Raw genomic sequence first — 25,288 nt, forward strand, 5'->3', positions numbered from 1 at the left:
CGACTTTGAAACTCAGAAATTCCCACAGAAGCAAAGAGTTTTCATATTCAGGCTGTGAAACAGGATGCTGTGAGTCAGTTGGAAGCATGGAAGCTGCTTTTAAAAATGTAATCTTTGTTTTGCTTGATTTGCTAAATTCTAACATGGCTAAGGAACTTTTTGGCTGATTTTTGTAGGGCTTCATGTCAACAAAAATGTGACAAAAGTCGAAAAAAGCGAAACAAATTTAAAGCGACAAAAGTCGAAAAAAGCGCCAACAATGTCGAAAAAACAGCTACTAAAATGATGAAAATGCAACAAATCTCAAAATGAAGCGACATGCATAGGTACAGTCAAAGATATTTTAAAATTAAATAAAAGCATGGTAATAAACTATACATGTCTGGCCCTCTATGTGATTCTCATTTTACAGTGTGGCCCTTGGTGAAGTTGAGTTTGACACGCCTGGTTTAGACATTATGGCTAATAATCAAAATCCTTACGGAGAAATTGAATGGGAATATACTTCCGGAACCACACTGTTGAGCTCTATGGTTTTGCCAAACAGCTGCAGGATGCATTCCCATGGATGGTGTCTGTTGGATGTGCTGAATACTACCTCCTATAACAATAGTTATGTACTGACTGTCCACTGGCCCACTGTTTACTGCTTACACTGTTTACACTGTTTACTGGCTATATTAGCCCATATGCACAACCCCTCTCTTTATCCTTTATCCTTGCACTATTGGACTTATTTGTACTACCACCATGACACACACTCTCATAGAGTACCTTACCATAGAGCACCTTATGCACAATACAATTGCCCTGTCACTGCAAGCGTCTCATGCTTATACAGTACATCCCTTAGTACATTCATGTGGATTTTTTATTTAGTTTATTTAGTATGTTTTTTTTTATTGTCCATATTATTCATGTGGATTTTTTTTTTTTTTTTGTTATTTGTTATTGTATCATCCTGTTATGATGTATGTGTATGTTGTGTGTGATCTCTGTAAGCTACTGGGACCTTGAATTTCCCCTTGGGGATCAATAAAGTAGCTATCTATCTATCTATCTATCTATCTGTCTATCTATCTACACCGCCTGCAACTGGCATGCAAAGATACATTCAGTACACGGATACATTTGAAGAGCATCTGCAGTAGCATCATATTTATTTCAAAAATAGCTGCAACTGGACCGCTGTCCTTGAAGTGGCATCAAAGAACATTAGGTTTTTGTGATTTGACTGGAAAGGAATGTCAATCTAATCAAGTAAGATTATATCTGTAGTAAAACTTTAGAATGGCCTGGACTTAATCAATCTAACTTTATTTGTATCTCTTTTATTTATGCTTTAGGAGGCCAAAGACACTGGCTGACTGTCCCAGCACCAGACCATCACTAATTCATGACAGAATTGTGTTGGCAGCAGTAGCTGAGGAGGTGGGGGTAAACCAGTGCCCGCTGGTAGAAGGGCTGTACAGGTTTTGGGCCACGTATCGATTTGTGGCAGCTGTTTATAGGCAAGTGGATGTCCTGCCCTACCTGTCCAGGCTCTCAAAAAGTTTCTTGGCTATTGAACAGCTGATATGCCAACAGCTATCTGAAAATAGCGTACATTTTAAAGTAGAGTCATCAATAATTTAAATATCTTTCAAAAAAGCAGATAAAAACAAAAAGAGACAGAAATGTATCGATATATGGCTGCTGTTTATAGTGCCCACTTGTCAAGGCTCTCAAAGATCTTCCAAAGAAAGCAAGTTTCTCGGCTATTGAACAGCAGGTATGCCAACCATTATCTGAAAATATCGTACATTTCAAAATATCAGATACAAATATAAATAGACAGAAATGTATCGATTTGTGGCAGCTGTATATCTACAAGTGGATGTGCCCTCCAAACGGAGCAAGTCAACCTTTCTGGCTATCGAACAGCAGATATGCCAACAGCTATATAGAAATATTGTGCATTTCAAAGCACAGTTACCAATAATTTAAATATTCTTCTACTCAATATTGACATTATGTAAGTTTGAGGCAAAACAAAAGAAAAAAGACAGAAACAATCTTGCTTTAGGTCCTCTACTGTGGCTACCTCTGGTTCTTTTACATTACATTTAGGAAAGCTACACCATAACCTAGATGACCCCAGAGCAACTCTGAACAAGGTCAAGGAAGAAAGCAAGATATTCATATTTAAATTTAAAGACTGTTGGTTTTCCCCCTAGTATGCCTTATATTTTAACTGTCTAATCTTTGCCTTGTAATGAGCATGCCTACATTGATGATCTTCAGGACAGCCTGGTCCACAGGTTTAAACACCTCAGCCTTTTGGAAACTTTGAGTGATTGGACCTCAAGCCACAAGAGCAAAAGAAGAGAGAAAGTTTGCTCGCCTAATGACACTGGAAAAGCAGCTCCTCCAGGAACCAAAGGGCACTGCACCGGGTGCCGCAAGAATGGGCCTCTTTCAGTCATAATGTGCTGATTGGAGCATTGATTCTATGACTGTGTTACTACATGCTATGCATAATACTCTTTGCTTCCAGCTTCTCTCTTTATTCTTTCTCTGATTGCAGTTGAAGGCTGACCAAAGGAACAGACTGCAAGGAGAGCACATACACAGCAAAACCAGCACACTCAACATTAACACTGTCAGATACCATTTCAACACTTTTGAAGTGTCTATATGGGTCCACACTACAGGGTGTTAATTTAACTCTTTATTTTGAGAGTTGATACCTTAACACTAGTCTATATCCTTGACCTTCCACTTCCGGGATTGCTCCGTTGCCGACGGAAATTCCGCCAGATTTCATTAATTTAGGCCGGATATCCGTTGTCTTGGGCTTCCTTTGTGTTGGCATTTTAAACTCTGGTCGATTTATGAGGACTGTGGTTAACTGCTCCTCAGATCTCTGCAGGGTAAATCCAGACAGCTAGCTAGACCATCTGTCCAATCTGAGTTTTCTGTTGCACGACTAAAACAACTTTTGAACGTACACGTTCCACCAAAACAAGTTCCTTCCCAAGGCTATTTTGCAGCGGCACCATGGCTTTTTCTGCCCAAGACAATTGCGATTGGTTTAAATAAATGCCAATAAACTAGAGCACGTTTTTCTCCCATCTCGGAATGCTGTGTGGACTAGCCAGACCCTCCTCCGCAGTAGAGGAAGGTCTGGCAAAGCGAGACTACCTTAACACTAGGGTTGGGTACCGTTCACATTTGTATTGGTACCGGTACCTCAATTTCAGTTCCGGTCCCCAGTGTTACCTTTTTTCGGTACTTTCCCTCTATAATAACAAAAATTATTTCAGTTGTAAAAATATTAACATTTTGTTATAGAACATTTTACACTCAAAACAAAATAAACTAAAATAAAACCCCTCCCTCTCGCCACACAAAGCCGTCCCTACAACCTATTACATCAAATAAATATTAATTTCTTACACTGCACTGTAACTTTAATTCTCTATTTGTATATGATTCTATTTTAGCCTGTTTTATGTTCATCATGACCAGGGCATAACCACTGTTGTGCCTGCTTGTCTCAGAGAAAGTGTAACTGCATCGCGACCGCTTTCGCCTCGCCATCATATGCGCCGTTTATGTTTTCCTCCGTGGGTGCTCACGGCCTTTAAAAAAAAAAGTAGTCAAAAAATGTTTGCATTTCAGAACCTTAGGAAATGGACAGCGGCCGACACTAACACACACGCCTATTAACTCAATAATAAAGCTGTAAAGTAGGCTATCTTTCAACTCAGGACAGCGCCACTTCTCAGAAATACAGAGAGGATTGGAGGTGAAAAGTTTAACTGACATGTAACCGCGATCAGCTTCGTGGGAAATGCATGCACTGTATAGTGGGGGGGTGGAGGGGGGTCACTAAAGAGGCGTTTTCATCCGAGAGACGCTGTGATTGGTGGATAGGATATGGAGCAGGGGACTGACAGTGACATAATCAATCACACTATGACAGATGCTCCACTTAGTACCAACTGCAATGTTTAATTTTAAATGAATGTAGCCTACTGGCAGTCTGGCACATGTGGGTGCTCAGTATTTTGCTCCGGAGCTCAAGCACCCACGGTATCGGCGCCTATACTCGCCATTAATATCATATTGCAGCGAATGCTGTCTGCGTGAAATTTTGAAAACTGTAACGTCACTTGCAACCGCTTTACCAGCGTTGCCTTGACTCACTGTGACTTGAACAAGCTGCAGAGCTGACGTAGTTTGCTCGAGTTTGCTCCGCCCGCACCTGTGTGTGTGTGTGTGTGTGTGTGTGTGTGTGTGTGTGTGTGTGTGTGTGTGTGTGTGTCTCGGAGCGCCGCTCTCTGTCAACATGCAAAGAGGACAGATAAGCTTGCCCTTACTCGCTCTCAGTTTCCGAAATTTGGCACCATTTGATTTAATGTGAATGAGCCGACATAATTCGGTCTGTACCCCAAAAAGTACAGAGTTCGGTACCCAACCCTACTTAACACGAACTTTGTGTAATTATTTTTGGAGTTAAAATGTAACACTTCTTAAAACTAAGCAGGGTTAGTTTTTCTCTTGCACTTGTCAGTAGTGATAGACATGAATTCTCTCACAGGATCGTTTGCTAACTATACAAGTGTTAAGACCTTTACACACCAGGGGCGTGACAGATAAATGACACGAAAAATGTGAATATTTTGCATCAAAACTATTCATACCTGCAGCAATGCAAATATATTCGTGTCAGCTCATCTACCGTGTGGGTGGGACAGTTTGTGGTCCCTCTGAGTGCGCTGCTGAAGCAACAGAGAAAGATGCGGTGTGAAGATATCAAGTCAATATACAGTAGCTAGAGTCTGCAGTTTGAGCACAAATAAATTTCCTCGGCTGCTGAGTGGAGTGACAGGGGTTAGCCCCGGAGACTCCAGCCCCGTTTCACCCTGTGCTGTTCGACCACGGTCGGGAAGCTGAAGCAGGAAAGGCTAACACTAAGCTACTGTAGGCTATTTATTAAGTTTCCTTTTAGCGAGTGAATTTAATTTCCTCTGGTAAAACAGGATGCAGCCTAGCATTTGTCTAGGGATTTTATTGTGAAAAGTAAGAACGGCAAACACTGCCTTTGTCAAAATTGAAAGTAGTAATAAAGTTTGCCGTCTATACAGCCTCTGTGTTGTTGTATTATGATCATAATGAGTAAACTTGATTGGTTGGTGTCTTTGTTCGTGATGTGAAAGCTCACAAAAATCAACCTCATTCCGAAAAACAACTACATTCCGTAAAAGTACTGAAAAAACAACAGAAAACAAGAAAAAGAGGCCTTTAACCCCATATTAACACTGTATGGTGTAAATATAGCTGTTCTGAATTACTCAAATTGCTTTAAAGAGGCGCTATGCAGTTTTGGCCAAAAAGCTTGATTTAACAACTGCCCTGATCTGACTGTCGAGCTTAAGATCAGAATCCATGTTGTGATTTGTATAGTCACAGGATGTACAAATAATAAGGTCACATGAGACACAGCCATATTCTAACCGTATACTAAGTGGGAACTATATTCTCCAAAAGTGGAAGCACTGCTACTTAGGCGGAGTGATTAGCGCAACACCGAAAAGCACAGTTACTTCTGTCAACAAAACCAATGTGAATAGCTAGTTAGTAGCGAACGTGACTGGTGATCATGGTATTATTTGTACACCCTGTGACTATACATATCACAACATGTAAATAGGAACATGTTTGCGTTATTTTGTCACTTATTCAGAGCAGTCGGCTAGTTGGAACCAGTTACCTGCATGATCTGTGCTAGGCTAAGCTAATGCTGGGGGTGTCAAGACAGCATTACAGCACGCATGGAGATGAGAAGGGTATCTATCGACTTGTCTAACTCTGGGGGTTACAGTGAATAAGCTAAAGTCCCAATAAGTCGGCGTGTTCAATTTAAGAGCCATTCAGGCCTTTATGTCATCAAGTCATTTAAGTAATGGTCTGATGTGTCATTGTGTCATTCTTTTTAAGAAACACATAAATCTGGTTATCGTCTGCATAACAGTGGAAAGACATACCATGCTTCCTAAGTATGGAACCAAGGGGGAGCAAATAAAGAGAGAAGAGAAGAGGGCCTAAAACTGAGCCCTGTGGGACCCCCACAAGAAAGAGGAGCAGAGGAGGACAGAGTCACCACAGCTGACACAGAAAGATGGATCTTCCAAGAAGAACCTGAACCATTTGAGTGCTATGACCTTGATGCCCACCCACTGCTCCAAACGAGAAATCAGGATTTCATGGTCCAATGTGTCAAACGCAGCACTTGTCCAGAGCTTGTTTAATGATAAAGTGGTTATATTGTTGTGGTTTTTATTTCTAGCTGTTATTTTGGAGCACTGCAGGCGGCCTCTCTGCTGGGGGTGTTGCACAATAACGCCAAGAACGCATCGTCTCAAACTATTAACACCGTTTTGTGTGCTTGTGAACTTGCAAGTTCATTCTTCCAAGAACAACCAGCAAGAACATTCTCCCCAAGAACACAAGTCCGTTCTCTGCATTCTTGAGATTGAGAAACAGCCATTAAGTTGTTACACTTTACTAATTTTGTGATTGGCGGGCTGGCTAGTTTGCTAGCTTGCCTGTTCAGTTCAGCATCATCTGTATTAGAGAAAACAATCAATTCATCCGATGTTTAAAGTGAATAAAATGGGCTTGCCAGCCTACTTACTGGAGTTTCACAACTACACATTTCCTTAACAAGTACAATTGTGGATGTATTATTTGCGTCCCCTTCAGAAATTGCTTTTGAGAAATTGTATGTTTATTGTGTGCCCCCCCCCCCAACTGTTAGATGAAATTTACGCCCATGTCTGGTAATAAGTGCCATAATTTATGACCCAACTTGTAGTTGAAACATCTGAATATGCATCTAAATGTGGTGTCTGACAGTAATTCGCCACATTCCAAGCTGGCTATTGTTTTTATTTTAGAAGGACCAACCTCTAAACGCATAAAACAATCATTTTCATAGTGAATGGCCAATTGACGCTGGTGTTGCTTCACTAGAGATTTTGTAAGCTTTTTGATTTTTTTTTTACAAAAATATATGTTTAGCTTCAAAATGCATAAAGTACATATGGATAAGAGGGGCCATTTAAAAAAAAAATACATCTTGGAAAGAGAATCATGAGGTGGTGTTTGGCAATCAATTTCTTATCAGGAATGAGGTCTTGAACATATGGTGGTCACAGACGTGTGCAGCAATGATGATGAAGGGAAAATGGAGTCAATTAACATCAAAAATCCTGAAAATCAACATTCTTTTCTAACAAACTCTATTATGGACTTTTGCACGCCATCTTTGAACCCCACAGCACCTAAGATAGTCAAATTAAATTATGTTGACAGATATTGGCAAATATTATGTGTCAGCAGATGAGAGCCAGGGATGGATTATTCTTCCAGAAGAAACTTTAGAGCTTGGTTTCATAATCTGGCTGCCTGTTTGTTTGGTTTGCTTTCACCACAAAGAACCTGTTTCTTCCATCTCACCTCCTTCAACATTCAACCTCAGGATGCCCAGGATATGTGTGTGTGTGTGTGTGTGTGTGTGTGTGTGTGTGTGTGTGTGTGTGTGTGTGTGTGTGTGTGTGTGTGTGTTTAAGAAACACAGCGGGTGATCAGTTAACCGAAAAGGAAGACAAAGTCACTCTAAAGGTCTAATACAAGTAAAAGTTACAAGTAAAAGTCTTGCATTGAAAATGTAGTATGTAAATAGTATGTAAGTATCATCAGGAAAATGTACTTAAAGTATAAAAAAGTAAAAGTACTCAATGCAGAAAAATTCTTACATTTTAGAAACTGGAAACGATCCAAACTGTCTTGTGTTTAATGGTCTAATCATTTCAGCTGGACTTGTAGGCTGTTATATTGTTGAGTAGTTTAATTTATAATAAAACATTGTGCATGTGTTTTGTGAGCAAAAATCCCGATTTGTAAAATAACTAGTAACTAAAGCTTTCAGATGAATGTAGTGTAGTAAAAAGTACAATCTTTCTCTCTGAAATGTAGCGGAGTAGAAGTAGAAAGTGGCATGAAAAGAAAAGACTCAAAAAAATAAAATACAAGTACCTCAAATTTGTACTTAAGTACAGTACTTCAGTACATGTACTTAGTTACATCCCTCCCCACCACCACACACACACACACACACACACACACACACACACACACACACACACACACACACACAGAGAGAGGCTTGTCTTACACCACTGTTTGTTTATAATTTCAATCAAGTCGTGGTCATCGCCAGCGAATGATTATGTGGTCATATCTGTCTGCACGCACACACACCCACAGCCAGAAACACCAGCCCTGTATGTAATGTAATCTCAGTTTGACATCAGAAAAACACACTTTTTACATACACACACACACACACACACACACACACAAACCTACGTGCGCAGTCACCCTGTGGGCCAGTTTAGCTTCTGAAGTGGATCCACTCTGCAGCTGTGTCCATTAGTCAGCGGGTCCAGGATAATGGATCCCTGCCAGCTTCCCCCTGTTTACCTCATCTCATTGTTCTTCCTCCGTTACCTCAAAGCACTCGTCCTCCAACTCTCTGAAGTAAAGTTTTCTCAACAGGACACTATACACTACAGTCTGAATATGACAACGTTGTGTGACACATTTGTTACTTCCAGTAATTGCACAGGTAACACGTGAATTATTGCATCATACTGCTAAAGAGTAACACACTGTCATCACAATGTAACACACAATGTCCATCTTTAGGTTCATTTCACTCTCTCATTAGTAGGGCTGGGTACCCAATTCAATACTTTTTAGGCACCCACCAAATTGCCTCTAAAGTATCGAGTATTGAAAAATTACTCAGAATTCAATACCCAATTTCATTACCTAAGCAGTAAATCTCATCACCGTCAGTGAGCCAATAAGCATGCAGCATGCTTCTACCAAAATCTAATAATGTTTGTGATTGGCTGTCTTACGTTACACGACAGGAAAAACTCTAGGTTACGCACTGTATGAGTGCGCTCCCTATGCACTCATACAGTATGGAGATGCAACATCAGTTATTCTCCCAAAACAGTGTGTTTATCCACCAAGCGTAGAGCCTCCCAGTTTCCACACAGTGTCCAACACAGAAAACGTCCAAAAAGTGACAGAGAGAGCCCGCTGAGCTGTTACAGCGCGCCGGTACTTTGTCTCTGGTGAAGTGTCTCATTTTGGATGATCTGGATATTCAGGGTCTCATGGCAGAGTTTATCAGCCGAACTCCATAGCGCAAATCTTGTGTCTTACATCTCTGCGTCTTTTTCCTGTCACCGTGCAGGCCCAGATGGTAGCCTATTTTTAGCCTAGTATGATAGTGATTTATGTATGCCTATTATAAAGAAACAAATAGTCTGTACCTTTTTTAGAATTTGTCACATACTGTCGGAAAAGAACGATTTTGCATAGTCTGTTACTTTGTGGCACTTAGGCCTTTTTTTGGCCGTTTTGCGGTTTATGAACACTTAATCTAGTTGTGGTTGTTTTAAAATAAACATACATTGTCATCTAGAAAACTGATCCTGGTGCATCGAGCTCCTTGTTTTAACAGACATTTTGATTATGCATGTATTGCTAATAATATATCATTTACATTGGTTGCACTATATAAATAACATTTTAGTTTATATGCACACATTCACACAGATATTTGATAGGCCTACTATTTTCATTGCTGGTTTTTGGAGTTCGCTGTGCAGTAGGTCCTATGTTGGGATATAGTTTGTATGCACCTTCAGCACAGTTGTACTTCATGGAGGGGAGGGGCGAGTGAGTTTTTAAAAGGAGACAGAGGTAGAGTGGTCTGCAGAATACGGAGCCTGTGTAACATAGTATCTTTAGACTGTACGTGGACCGCATTTTTTTTCATCATTTCTTTGTCTCGACTTATTCCACACCCCCATTGCCTCCCTCCGTCCCTTAGTTTCCGTTACCTTGAGAGCAGGGCCACGCCTTAACAACACTTAACAACAACTACTATTACTATTATAACTGGGTTAAGACATTTCATCTTCTTCATCTTTTGTCTTTCATTTAATCCTGTGGATACCCCTCCAGTACACTGTCTAAAGGCAAAAGTGTGTATAGCCTGCCCTCATATACAGTATAAGGGAAAGACCAAGCAGCAACCTCTGGTGATGAAAAATGAAGCCAACGCAGAAGTGCAAAAACTGCAGTTCCTCGAATAGCCACATGAGGCTGGCTCCAAAAGGAAGTCAATACCCATAGACCCCCATGTTAAAATGCCCAACTTTACAGCAGAACTTAACTAGCCTGGTCCTACCAGACTCTCATACATTTCATTTGTATAGAGAGTCTTCAACGTCATTGTTCTCAGCCACTCCCTCTGTTCACTGATTGGACCGCCAAATATTTGGCCGGAGAAATCCCAAGAATATACCGCAAACCCAGATGGAGTACTGAAGGAAAATGAAAATTGAGCAGACGTACGTAGGAGGGCGGAGCCAGGCTAGAACTTCTAGTACAAAAAAAAGGTGTTGTGGTCTCTATAGCTAAGTTCCTCCAGAACTGAACAGGTTTATTTTTTTTAAATCACCCGTTTATATGAAGTCTTAAAAGTATGCATACTTAAGGGCGTGCCATTTTTAGTGACAGGTGGCTGCCATTAAAGGAGATTGTCGGCTTTACTCAGCCTGTATGAACACCATCCACCTCCACCTCTTTGCCCATTTATGGATTAGCCGGGAGTTCGGCGACGTCTAGTCAGACCTATCGCCATAGCGCTGTGTCAGCGATGGAGTTTAGTCTGGCTACACCACCTATCTTTTTCTGGGATAGGGAGAATTGCTATGGCTTGTTTGTATTTTTTTAAACCAAAACTATGCTCCGATAGTGGAGCTAGCAAGAGGGGAGGGAAATCCGCTGCGTCTGTCACAGGCTTTATCCCAGCAATGTACGTCCGTTGAGCCAGACAATGCGACTTCTGGCACGGCCAAGGTGCCAACGGCCAGACCCACGGGAGCCGCCCACTTTGAGCTCTATTTTGGCTCTTCATAAACCTATGGGTGACGTAGACTACGCAGACTACGTCCATATTTTTTACATTTGGGAATAACAGTGCCCCGCACACTTTTGTCTCTCCTCTCCTCGAAAGCACTTTGTTGTTCAAAAAGTTATTGTGAAAAGAATGAAAAAATTGAGCCTAAGAGAGAAGTTCAAATGTTTGATTGTTGGTTTTTGGAAAATTGCAAAGCTAGTTGGCAGCAAAGCTGAGGGTAAAAGGGAGAATCTGACAATCTGAAAAGCACTTTGAAGTATACTCATGTCTTAACCAGAAACAACAACAAAATACTACTTTTAGGCCATTAAACTTTTAGACTTATCATGTTGTAATCCTAATCCGTGAAGGTCCACTTAACCATGGCACAAAATGCTTCACCTCAGTATAAAGTTCATCAAGTATAAAGCCCAAAATGGACATTTCTTCCACTTTTTTATTTTAGCAGTCATTGCAAAAGGAGCAAGTCTACTATCTTGAAACAAGGCACACGAGCATATCACTCTAGTATCAACATATCAAGCCGTATCTCAGCCCTGTGGCATTTTTCCTTCTCAGGACAAGTCATTTATTTTATAAACACATAAAATCTCATACATTTGAGAGTAGCTGTGAATTGAAAGATTCAATTTTTCAGCCAACTCACTCCCTGGCCACTTTTAGCCAGAAAATTGCTGGTCTGTATCTCTTGTTGCTGCCTTTACAGTATTTATAACCATGTATCATTTTATATCTCTGAAATATGGCAGGATTGGGGCCAGACTGCACAGATTGTTTGAAGATGTGATAGCAATATGAGCAATATGCCATTTTCTTTTGCACCCAGATCCATCTCTGTATTTGTCATGGTATAATGGGATGATTCAAGCTGATACGATAGAGCATAGAATAGGGGAAAAGTTGGAGCTACCTGCACCCACATTTTGACTCTCCCTGACTGTACATTTTAATGGAGCCTCCTGCTGTTCCACTCTTTGGAGGAGTAATGAATTGCATGGTGATGGGCTGCAGATGTGCGTTCCAACCCACAGGAAAACAAAACAATCTGTTGTCTCAAATCCCTTCCCAACCTGGAGGAATGGTTCATACACACTCAATGAGCTGACGGCCTTCTGATGTGTGTGGAGACAGCGCAGAGACACATCTTCATTGCCACTGATCCATGTGGGAGGATTGTCGGTCAGTGTAATGAATGAACTGTGATAGCAGTCCTTACTGGCTAACTAACACTTATGTAACTCCAGTTCTCATTTTTCTCTGGCGTTCTCTTTGTGGTTTTCTGCAGATTTTGGGCTGAAAGCAGCTTTGATGTGGCCAATAAGTCCGATCAAGTAATGAAGCTTTATTCCCTCTGGAAGAGAGCCTCATTTGGCTATAATAACCCACCCACAAAGTAAAGTGGACCAGCAGAGAGAGAGAGAAGAAGGATCAAGTCTCGCTACAAGAATGTGTAATTTTTATACTACTAATAAGAACAGTATTAACTAAGGGTTGGCCCCTTTGGTTTGACACTCTGTCCATCAAGTTCCAAATTGTAACACTGTACTTTATTATTTCCATTTTATTATGTGTGTTGTATTTCTTTCCTCCCAGTGCCCTCAGCTCTAGTCTGGATCAACGGAAGAACATTTTCAGGAGAGTTCTGGCAATGCAAGACTATGTCAGCTCAAACCATTGTGATAGCGTGCACCCTGCCAGCGGCCTTTTGAAGACTCAGAGGAAAGAAAAAACAAGTTGTGGGGGGAAAAAAAGACAAAGCTGTCAACTGATTAAAGAAAAGCCTCAAGACTACCGGCATTGCTTCTTAATTGTGTGATCAGTATCTAATATAAGATGCAGTACAACAGTATGAAGTATTAGAATTAGCTCCACCTTAATTAGTGACAACACTAACATGTTTACACATTATGCATTAACATTTACATTCAATAGTTAAAGTTATTATCCATATTTCATTGCATCAAATCCAATTTGATACTATTTAAGGCCAGCATTTAACAGGAAAAGTCATTCAATGTACTTGCATTGAATAGCAGTTATTTTGTCAGTGTTGGAGTCCACCGTTCCTGTGCTGGATTCAAGTCACGTACCCACGCTAAACAAATTCCCAGTAAATAATGAATGCATACTGAACATATTTAAATGCAGTGGACAGAAGTCAATGATACATTTAGTGTTACTTTGTATGAGTAAACGATACTTGGCTGTCTTCTTTAATGGAACAATGTGACCAGTGTTGTAGTACTTGGGATCGTCTTGGGCTTAAGACCGGTCTCAACACCACTTTTTGAAGGTCTCGTCTCGGAATTGACCGCATTTTTAAATCTATAGAGGACATAGGATATTATTTCAAGACCACAACTGCAGGGATATCACTAAATTGCCTTTGCATTGTCTAATTGTATGTGTTAACATCATTACTGTGATTAGATGTAAAACTTCCTGCTTCAAATGCAACCAATAACATGACTCCCACTTTGATGACTGCCCACCTTAACACACACTCCCAAGAAAGTGAATGCGGGAGACAGGAGAAGCTCTGGCTGTCTGGCACTAGTCTGGTCTTGGTCTCGACTCTGTCTCAACCCCTCAAAGTCTTGGTCTTGACTTGGTCTCGATACACTCTGGTCTTGGTGATGACTTTTTTATTTTTTTTGGACTACAAAACCGAATGTAACATCAGTCTCCCATGCACTGTAAATTGATTAATGGATTTATTAGAGAGCTCATTTTACAAAATACTGAGTAATAAAGTGAGAAATATAGACAAATAGAGAAAGGTGGTTTGACATTTAAACAAAGGATGATGTGATTGTTGATTTCATTATTAACTATTTCTATGTATTTATTTTCAGTTAGACTGTTGGAATGGTCAGTCTGCTTTGTCACGTTTTCTTACCGCTGTGGCATAGTTCCTATTTAAAATAATAAATGAAGCAGTCTACAACCACACACGTACCTGCTCCCTTCAAACCATCTTACATATTGAAGATGTCCAATAGGACAAGTACAGTCAGGTTAAGCATGAGGTATGCTTCTGCGTTAAATCTACGCCGTGGCGTAGGTACGTGGAGACACGTACCCTACGCCGAAGCCTGACGTGCACCTCTCAAAAAAAGTAACTACACGTCGTGGCTGCGCACGTCGCTTGGCCATGGCTTGGTAGCGTTGCATTTCCCCTAGTCTATATCCTTGCCATGTTTTCAAACACAGCCCTGGACATCGTGGTTCAAGATGGCGCTCTATTCATTGCAGTAAAGGCTGATCATGGTAATAATAATAAAGGTAAAGATAATTTACTGATACGGCTCTTTGAGCCTTTTTAATTTAAATCAAACTCATGCCAAAACCACCTCACACACAGACTTGCCATTCCCACCACTAACTACATATGTCACCTAATGAAACGTGGCAAAAATCTTAAAGGAGACATATTGTGCTAATTTTCAGGTTCATGCTTGTATTTTGGATTTCTACTAGAATTACTAACTAATATATGCGATAACTTGCATTGTAGCTTTTTTCGCTGCTGCTAGTCTATATCCCAGACGTTCCACTTCCGGGATTTCACTCATTTAGGCCGGATATCCGTTGCCTTGGATCTTTGTTGGTATTTTAAACTCCGGTGGATTTTTGAGGACTATGGTTAACTGCTCCTCAGATCTCTGCAAGGTAAATCCAGACAGCTAGCTAGACCATCTGTCCAATCTGAGTTTTCTGTTGCACGACTAAAACTACTTTTGAACTTACATGTTCCACCAAAACAAGTTCCTTCCCGAGGCTATTTTGCAGAGGCGCCGTTGCTCCATACGGCACTTAGCGCCGCCCAAGACGATTGTGATTGGTTTAAAGACATGCCAATAAAACAGACCACGTTTTTCTCCCATTCTGGACTGCTGTGTGGACTAGCCAGACTCTCCTCCACAGCGCTGTGGAGGAAGGTCTGGCGATGCGAGACTACGCTGCTGCTGACTGCAGCGTTCTTGCTTAATCGTGGACCAATTTCAAAGATTGTTGTCCCCATCAGTCAATTACATTGAAAAACTATGACTAAAAGACATAGGAAAATAAAGTCCAGGTAAAAAAAAAAGTATACGAAGTTACCCTTTAAGTCAATGATCTGAACCCCCCCCCCCCCCAAGGAAGGGAACAAAAGAGCATCCTAATTTAATTACAGCTCTCAACGTTCTTGTTGTCCTTGCTTTCATTCTTGGGATTTAGTTGTACCTTGGCAGTGTTTTAAATGTTTTTTCTTTTAAATGTTTTTTTTTTTTTTTTTTTTAATATGATTTCATTTTGAACTCTGTCTTATTTGTATTCCCCCATTATTCTGTCATTTATTCTCCTCCGTCTGCTACATTAACAAACTTCATCCTTTAATCCACGGAGCAATGGAGAGCAGACAGCAGTCACACACACACTCACAATCCATCATGAATAGTGAGTATACATTAAAGATGTATTTATGCATTCAGTCAAATTGCTATTTACAGCAGGTTTAAGGCTTATGTGATAAAGCGTGTGTTTTTTTGAGCACCTGATTTATGCAACTGCCCCTTAGCAATTGGCCTGACATTTAGTATGCCAAAAAGGATAAATACACATGCAGGCACACACAGAGAGCAGAGCTGTCAATTTGGTAGGAATAATAATCTTTGTGATTTGTATGTGTGTGAATGTGTGTGATGACTAATGAGGTTAGTAAAGTCTGTAAAGTCTCTTGTGATTGCAGAAATGTGTGACAGGCAGTTGCACTGCATCATTTACTGTATAAGCAGTCCTGATGTGGCTATTTTTTTATTTTAATTTTTTTTTTTTTTAACCTTTATTTATATTTAGGGGAGGTTCACTGAGAGGCAGCCTCTCTTTTGCAGGAACGCCCTGATCACATTCACACAGTTGCACATATTCACACCTGGAAGCTGCATGCACCTCAGCTCAAGGGCACCTCACTGCTCTTTCACTTTCCCACCCAGATTTTATCCTGTTGGTCTGGGGTTTCAACCGACGACCTCCCGGTCACAAGCTCTCTCTAACCTCTAGGCCACCACTGCCCACCACTGGCTATAATAGCTGCTCATCAGTGCTCCCTCAATCCCTTTACAGATAGCCTGTCATTTTATGGCGATGACCTTTAAACACACCATGCAGAAGCAATGTGACCCCTGCTGTGATAAGATCCAACAGCGAACACTTCTACTCGAAACTATCTACTTTCCATGTAATCCCTCAGACACACACACACACATACACACACTTTCCCACAGAACAGTATTACTGTACATAGCAGCCGATAAAGGGGTTTGTTAAGAATGCAGAGAAGAAGCCCGCTTGCTTGTTTTTGCGACTGACATCGTTACACCTGCTCGACTCTGATAGAAACTCTTCGACATTTAATGCGGTCATAAAAGCAAATGCACATTGTCAGAAAGATTTGTGTCCCTCTTGAGCATGCCAAGTGGCTTTTCCGGCAACCATTTATCATTTGAATCCTGCTCCCAATATGCTGTAGTTTCATGAATACTACATGGGGGCTGCTCACCACACGGTAGCACTTTCTTTTATTATCCAGTTTGACAGTCATAACGGAAAAAGAACATAAATAAACTACTTTAAAGTAAAAAATGTAATTAGGTGATATTACAGCTGTAAATACAGAGGTATAAAAGGCCTAACTGAGTGTGCGTTTCTGGATAACATCAGTCTGCGTGGAGGCCAGCTCTGCTTAGATTATATTAGATGCAAACTGTGAAAGTTGCCTTCCTACTGATAATAATTAATTAGGATGTGTGGATTGGATTTATTTCCCACTTAGCATAAGTTTTGGTGTGTATATTTGTTACAGAGCAGTCAAATAAAGCACCCAATCAGCAGAAGTGGTGACAAAAACCAACCTCATCAGTTGTGTAACAACAAATGAGTCATTTTTTACCCACAAATGCTGTGATTTATCTGAGGCAGGTTCTTTCATGTTGACTAACAACAATTTTGCTCATAAACTTGGCTGTTGCTTAAAATGCAAATGTTGGCAAGCAAAAAAAAAAGGAACATTGACCTGTAACTTATACTTTAAGTTGCCCACTCGGACATAGTGTCCATGTTAGCTGCGTGCTAACAAAAAATTATGTTACGTGTCCATATAGGCGTATTTTCACGGCAGGGATTGCCTTGCTTCCCAGCAGCTATCAGTTTCTCTTCACTGACCACTGAAAAGCAAAGAAAACAGGCTACACCCTCCTACAAGCCCGCTGCACCTGATTGGACGAATGCTTCATGTGGGGCTCTCTGCTCCCAGATTGCAAAACGGATCATAATGGCGTCTCGTTTGGAATACGATCTCTTATTTTTCTAAAATAGTTTTAAAACATGTTTCTGAAAACATTTTATGCAAGAAAAAAGCTATGCAGTTGATAAATCTGTCAATTTAATGTAATTTTAATGTAATTTCAGATCGACAACGGTCAACGACAACGGTTTTTGAAAGGTGTCAAGAAGGCTGCTCCACATTTGCATGAAGTTGCCTGGTTTCAACTTTATGCAAATGAGGAGCGGACGCCTCGACGCCCCACTTCTCTAAAGCCCCCCGCGACACTACCAAAATGCATTGCACAGCTGCTCCTACAGAAATAAATGGGAAGTGTTAAAAATAGGGCTGTCAAACGATACATTTTTTTTAATCGCTGGATTTCTATAGTTAATCGCTTTTTAGTTTTCAAGTACATATTAACAATCAAAAACAATTTTTACCAGTGTATCTTGATTGGGAATCAAATTAATGCAAATAAAGTTACTTTATGAACTTGGTTTTAAGATTTGTAATTATTTATTTACTGTAAACAAAAGAAAAATGTGTGAATCTGTCATTATTGCACAATTCCTCCAAGTACCTAACTAAAAAATAAAAAATACCTATCCTTACCAGAGTCAATATAGTGTTTAGTAACTCCAAAATTTCCCTGGTGGAGGTTGCTGAGGTAGTTCAACAACTCCACAGTGGCAAAGCCCCAGGAATTGATGAGATCCGTCCAGAAATGCTTAAAGCTCTGGGTGTGGAAGGGTTGTCTTGGTTGACACGCCTCTTCAACATTGCGTGGAAGTCTGGGACGGTGCCTAAGGAGTGGCAGACTGGGGTGGTGGTTCCCCTTTTTAAAAAGGGGGACCAGAGGGTGTGTGCCAATTACAGGGGTATCACACTTCTCAGCCTCCCCGGTAAAGTCTACTCCAAGGTGCTGGAAAGGAGGGTTCGGTCGATAGTCGAATCTCAGGTTGAAGAGGAACAATGCGGATTCCGTCCTGGTCGTGGAACAACGGACCAGATCTTTACTCTCGCAAGGATCCTGGAGGGAGCCTGGGAGTATGCCCAACCAGTCTACATGTGTTTTGTGGATCTGGAGAAGGCGTATGACCGGGTGCCCCGGGAGATACTGTGGGAGGTGCTGCGGGAGTACGGGGTGAGGGGGTCCCTTCTCAGGGCCATCCAATCTCTATACGACCAAAACGAGAGCTGTGTCCGGGTTCTCGGCAATAAGTCGGACTCGTTTCAGGTGAGAGTTGGCCTCCGCGAGTGAGGGGACAATGGCGCGGGAGATTGGTCGGAGAATCGGCACAGCAGGTGCGGTATTACATTCAATTTATCGCACCGTTGTGACAAAAAGAGAGCTGAGCCAGAAGGCAAAGCTCTCAATCTACCGGTCAGTTTTTCTTCCTACCCTCACCTATGGTCATGAAGGCTGGGTCATGACCGAAAGAACAAGATCCAGGGTACAAGCGGCCGAAATGGGTTTCCTCAGGAGGGTAGCTGGCGTCTCCCTTAGAGATAGGGTGAGAAGCTCAGTTATCCGTGAGGAGCTCGGAGTAGAGCCGCTGCTCCTTTGCATCGAAAGGAGCCAGTTGAGGTGGTTCGGGCATCTGGTAAGGATGCCCCCTGGGCGCCTCCCTAGGGAGGTGTTCCAGGCACGTCCAGCTGGGAGGAGGCCTCGGGGGAGACCCAGGACTAGGTGGAGGGATTATATCTCTAACCTGGCCTAGGAACGCCTGAGGATCCCCCAGTCGGAGCTGGTTAATGTGGCCCGGGAAAGGGAAGTTTGGGGTCCCCTGCTGGAGCTGCTACCCCCGCGACCCGACCCCGGATAAGCGGATGAAGATAGATGGATGGATGGATGGATAACTCCAAAATAATGTTGATCACCAGCAGCAGCCTGTAGCAGCAGGATGTATTACGAGGAAGTGGCAGCTTGATGATAAGTAACGGTGCTGCAAAGGGTCAGAATAGTAGCCTGTTAGGCACGACGCAAAGCCGAGTGAAGTGTAAAATAAATTAATAAATGCCGGCATGTGATTAATGCGATTAAAAAAAAATTTAAATTTTTTTTTTTTTATTGTTAACGCTGACAGCCCTAGTTAAAAATGACTCTAACAGTAGACACGTGTTTGGATTGGATTTCATAGATTTTTATTTATTTTATCAGTTTATTTGTCAGGGACAGTACATATAGGCATTGTAACCAATGCAATGTATATGGGACTTCTAGCCGTAGGCTAATTTGCAGTCCTTGTCCCTGGTTAGATTGAAAGTCATAATCCTTAAGATTTTTTGCTCATGTTGATTTGGCAACACCTGTGGTTACTGTGGTAACACTAATTCTTAATCTTAGTCTTAAAGGGCCCATACTATGCCAATCTACAGATTCATACTTGTATTTGTATTTGCTGCTGCTGCACTGATTGCCACTAACGTAATTCCGTGGTGTCCATACAATGACAGTAAAGTATCTTGAATCTTGTATTTTGTTTCTCCAACATGTATACATGCCTTAATGTTAAACACATTTTTAAAATCATAATAATCATAATTCATCTTTTCAAAATCTTTTTGAATTTTCAAAGCCCCACCCACCCACTTTCAAATTCTACCAAAAATATTTGCTTAACCCTTGTGTTTTCAAAATTTTTATATCAGAAAGATGGGTTTCTCTTTAACTATACCTAATTTTGATTACCCAAAAACAACATGGATGATTCCATACAATGTTTTCACAACGCTTCACCAATACAACAAAAGATCGGATCTCTACTTTTATTAAATTTTGGGTGTTTCATTAAATTTTTTAGCATTTGAAAAGAAAAAGTGATTATCCTTCCTTTAATATTAAGTCTAAATAATTCATAATTTCTGCTTTTTTAACTCAAGGATTATGTATAATTTCTTATAATTGAGGTTTATTGACCATGAATTCCAAAAATATGTGTAAAACTGGTAATAAATTGGTAGTGTTGTTAATACATGGTAGTGAAAAGAAGCGTTAAAAATCAAAAACTCTTCAGGAAGTGTTGATTTTCGACTCGGGAGGACGACAAGTGCATGGTCGAATGGAAGACATAACAAGGGTTAATAAGCTACTGTTTGGCTAGCCGTAAGATTCTGGCACCTTAAACCGCAGCAGTTATCCGTCAGCAATGTAACCTATAATAGGCAGAGTCTAGTTTACTGCTAGACTCACACACCCCAGGCATAATAGGGTAACTCAACGCTGCTTTTATATCAGAGATCAGAAGAGGTGAGGCTGCCTGTGGAAAACAGGGAAGGTGACAATCGGGTTTCATTGTTTCAGCAAAAGCCAAATATATAGCAGTTGTCACGGTTGTGGATTTCTGTTTTAGTTTTTGTTCTGTTTTATTGTGTTGATTTATTCTCTGTTTCCTTGTTGTTTTACTTTTCATGTTTCTGTCTTCTGTGTTTTACCTTGTGTCTATGTTTCATGCCTAGTGTCCTGTTTTATTTTGTAGTCTCTCTGTTTCTCCCATGTCATGTCCTGTTTTACTACCTGCCTTGTGTTTTTCCCACATGTGCGATTGTCTGCCACGCTCTGATGTCTTTCATCTGTTCCCCAGCCCTTGTGTCACCTGTCCCTTGTTTCACCCTTGTTGACTTGTGTTTAGTCTGTGGGCTTTCTGTGTCTGTTGTTTGTGGTTTGTCGTCATTCGTTGTCAGTCTGTGAAGTGTTCCCTCCTGTGTTCTGCTGTATTTTGTGTTCCTGGATTTGTTTCCCATTCCTTCCATGTTCCTTTTTTTCTGGATTACTTTACCAGCTCAGCTTACATGTTTGTAAGGCTCTTAGTGGTATCTATTAAATTAATATCAATAAAACTGCTGCACACTCCTTGCCTTCCTGCACGTGGGTCCAAGCCAGAAGCCTGACAGTACAAACCAACCAAAGATGGACCCAGCGGAACCATTTGAGGAAGAACTTAGTGACGTAACATATACCCTTGTCTGTGTTTATAGGGATTGGAAAAGAGCTCCTAGTTAGGAGGAAAAGGAAGCAGCTCTAAGGTTAGCTTGCCGTAAGTTTAACACAAGGCCCTGGCTCAGGATCTCCTTTCATGGGTGAATTCAGGACTTCCTTGATACCCCTAGCTGTGAGCCTTCACTCCAGCCTGCTAGCAGGTTGCGTACACCACATCCATGGTGGTCACCATCTTCCTCTTGGCATGCTCAGTGTTAGGTGACGGCATCATGGATCACATTCTCCAGGAACACCTTCAGCACACAAAAAAATGAGAAATGAAGGAATTTACGTGAACTCGTTATGATCCCATTCATTTTGACAGCCCTAATTCTAACTTTAAAGTTGCAACATTGTCAACTCACGTGGACACATCTTCACCTGAGTTTGCACTGCCAAGCATGAATTTGCATCTATTCACATCCACTCATGTCTTAAAACTTTATGTGCAGTCATTTTCCCTCCAAAATGCACTTCATAGTCAGTCCAAACTCACCTTAAAAACCAAAACAAATGCCATCAGAATAAGATGCTTTTTCACATTGATGTATGACATGAAGGCTGGGTCATGACCGAAAGACATCGGTGACATTTTCCCTCTTTAGCCTATATGAGCAGAAACAGAGGGCCAAATATATTGTTTGGCTTGGCTCACCCGCCCCCACCACCCTGGAGCAGATGATGTTTGATGACTGTGCTTGGGTGAAGTGCTGCAGTGGTACAGTAGGTGACATTGACCCTGACATATCCATTTAAAATAATGAATAATGGAGACTGGATACATAACGCTGGAACAAATGGGCAGCTTTATCTCTTTAGCTTTTGATTTATATTGAATGTGTGTTTGTGTCAGCAAGGTTGTTCTGTCAGTGTGTAATGTGTCTCAAGTCTCAGCGTTGCATATCAGTGTGTTGCACACACATGCCCGTTGCATGGAAATAGATGGCACAGGGGTTAGAGAGAGAGAGAGCTGAACACATTTCCTGCATACCTTTCTCTTACCCGTTCTCTCCGTCTTCTCCCTCCCACTTTGTGCTTCTGAGCGACAGTGCCTCACTAGCAGCGCTCTCCTGCGTCTCTCTCTCTCTCTCTCTCTCTCTCTCTCTCTCTCTCTCTCTCTCTCTCCCCTCTATTGCTCTCTTTCTATCTCTGGCACTCTCTCTCAATCTCTCTCACTCTCTCTCAGTCAAAGGGGGGGATTCTCCGTAACCAGCCGTAGCTTAATGTGATCCTCTCTTCTCATCCTTTCATTGATGTTCTCTCTCTTTTTTTTAATCATTTTCTCCTCTTCTGCTGCCGATGTCACAGCTGACAGTGTTTGGATGCTACCAAGGTGCACAAAGCGTAGAGGGAAAGGAAAATAACTTTTAAGCTGTCAGTGTAGCTTTTCTTTGAATCTACACATTTTGGGTTGGTTTATTTGCTGTTGAGAGACTAGTCAACAATGGAGGGATTTCTGTCATGTAGTGGATGACTCATTTGGGTTATTTTTTCCTTGGAGATTGCTGGATATAGATGTTCCGTTCTTTTTGTTCCACCTGTGTGTTTCACCTCTCAGATACCCTGTAGAATCTGTTGGGACTTTTATGGAGTGTGAAATTTTTGCAGTAAGTGTGAAGTTTGGAGGGGCAAAGTGAGACAAAGCATGGCTAATGGAACCACATCTGAGTGTTGAACCCTTCTGTCCTGGGAGGTAGTCCAGGTAAGACTGTTTGTACTCTAATTCACTTGCATGCACAGTGGAGTGAGCCTGACGGCTTCTGACAAATATTTACAAATGATGTTCAGCTTCGAGTCGGGTTCGGCCTGCTTTACATAATGCTTCAGGTTCTTTTTTGTAAAAAATATATTGTGTAAAAGTACGTATAGTTTAGTGATATATAGTTATTGTCTGACAGGGTAACACAAACTCAGTGCTTCAGCTTTCTTTAACTGTGTCGGGTTGGTATGGACATAAAAAATCATTGCCTGTCGGGTTTGGGTCTGGCTTGCTTACTACTCTCTCAGTCTCGGGTCGGGTGCAGACAGATTCTAGTAGGACCTTATTAGTAAGAACTGAAATGTAATAGTTACCCTGTCTGACTTTATCTCTGTGGCTGGTGCTTTTGAAACAACATATTTCCCAAAGGAACTTCCTTAATTAAATATGTCTTAATATTGACATTTTGGGATTAGAATGGACAAAGGGAGACATTTATGACTGAATATAAAGTTCTCCGTGTTCCCTCAAGAGTTGTATCAACTCTTAATACATTTGGCTCTTTCAACATACAGCTGGGTGCGTGCATCAAAGAACCTTGCATCATTTTTGCCTGTATCCTCTCAGAGGGTGATGCATTTTGTCATCAACCCGCTGAAATGCTGCTAATGTAAATAATACTCAGGTACAATATCACCCAATAAGTCATTAGAAATTCTTTAACTGTATGAATGTCTAATTTCATTAGTATTAAGCGATCAAAATGCAACCTTCCATCATTTTGTGTCTTTAATGCTTTACAAACCACAACAGTATGATTGCACTTCTGTTTACATTCAGTCCAGACAGTTGCCATCTGAAAACTTGTGTTACAAGAAGACACTTCATAGTGTTTTATATCACTGTAAATAAAAGTTAAATTGAATAAGCTTGGTGCTATTGTTAGAACTGCTTTCTAAGCCATAAGTAAAATGAGGGATTTCATTCATCAAATATGAGTGAGTTGGTCATGGTAGGTATCTACTTCTCCAAACGTGCAAGCAGTCAGAGGTTTAACTGAAAGAGGCAGATATTGTAAATGACTAGAAGAGAGAGCCTGAAAAGAAGCTTTGCATTGAAAGCAAGCTCATTAAAGCCTTCCCTAATGCCATCTTGTGTTACCAAAGAAAATCATGAATGGCATAAAATAAGCTAGTAAAGTTTCTCTGACTATAATAGCCACCATCTATTTGAGATCCAATTTAATCAAATAATAGTCCAAGGACCAGTCCAAGTTTGAAGACAAGGGTTCATTTTTTAATGTAATTTCCCTATACAGTTGCCACTCTCACCTCCTACATTTCTGTTCCCAAGCATCCAGATATGACCACAGTGTCCATGGAGCCTGTTGGAGTACTCACGGAAAGGGGTGCCAATGCCACCAACCCTCCTCTGAACACGCATGAGGACACAGCCGCAACCTTTACCATCGGCACCATCCTCTCCATCATGTGCCTCGTTGGAGTCTCGGGGAACATCTACACCCTGATGGTCATGTGCCAATCCATGAGGACTGCAGCCTCTATGTACATCTACATCATAAACTTAGCTTTGGCAGATCTGCTGTATCTTCTCACCATACCCTTCGTAGTCTGCACACACTTCCTAAAGTGGTGGTACTTTGGGGACGCAGGGTGTCGGATTCTAATCAGCATTGACTTCCTGACCATGCATGCCAGTATCTTCACACTGACTGTCATGAGCACGGAGCGCTACTTTGCTGTGCTCAAGCCACTCGACACAGTCAAGCGGTCTAAAAGTTACCGGAAGGCCATCGCTCTACTAGTCTGGGTTGCATCTCTCATCCTCACCCTACCAATGATCGTAGGCATTCAGCTAAGGACAGTGGGCGACAAGGCTATGTGTCAGCCCACCTTGTCGCCACTCTCCTACAAGGTTTACATCTCCTTCCTGTTTTGCACTAGCATTGTCGCCCCTGGACTGATCATTGGATATCTCTACATCCAGCTTGCACGGACGTATTGGGTTTCACAGACCGAGACCTTCAAACAGACTAAGAAACTTCCCAATCAAAAGGTCAGTGCACCTCAAGATAGTATATTTCAAGAATTACAAATGGTTCTCAGTCACAATGCAGGCTGCATGGAGTGCTGCTCGGGTGTAGAAAGTGCTTCAGCTTGCGGATCCGAGTGTAAAAGGGTTCAAGGATTGCCATTGCCTTGTTGTAAATGATTTAGCCAAGAAATG

The 25,288-nt window shown here is 41.3% G+C and overlaps 1 protein-coding gene across 4 annotated transcripts in view; it reads left to right on the forward strand.

The window, feature by feature from the left end:
• The first annotated feature begins 22,416 nt into the window (after positions 1 to 22,416).
• The window catches only part of uts2r (urotensin 2 receptor), a 68,536-nt gene continuing 65,664 nt past the window's right edge, over positions 22,417 to 25,288 (forward strand). For 2 of the 4 annotated variants that reach the window (XM_078279632.1, XM_078279634.1), the window contains exons 1-2: positions 22,417 to 23,044; positions 24,395 to 25,117. In XM_078279632.1, the coding sequence (XP_078135758.1) occupies positions 24,404 to 25,117 (714 nt within the window). In that variant the 5' untranslated portion in view covers positions 22,417 to 23,044; positions 24,395 to 24,403. The remainder of the gene's footprint in view (positions 23,045 to 24,394; positions 25,118 to 25,288) is intronic. The other 2 variants (XM_078279633.1, XM_078279630.1) reach the window with 2 other exon arrangements.

This window comes from Sander vitreus, chromosome 21 (genome assembly GCF_031162955.1).
Source record: "Sander vitreus isolate 19-12246 chromosome 21, sanVit1, whole genome shotgun sequence".
Taxonomy (NCBI): Eukaryota; Metazoa; Chordata; class Actinopteri; order Perciformes; family Percidae; genus Sander; species Sander vitreus.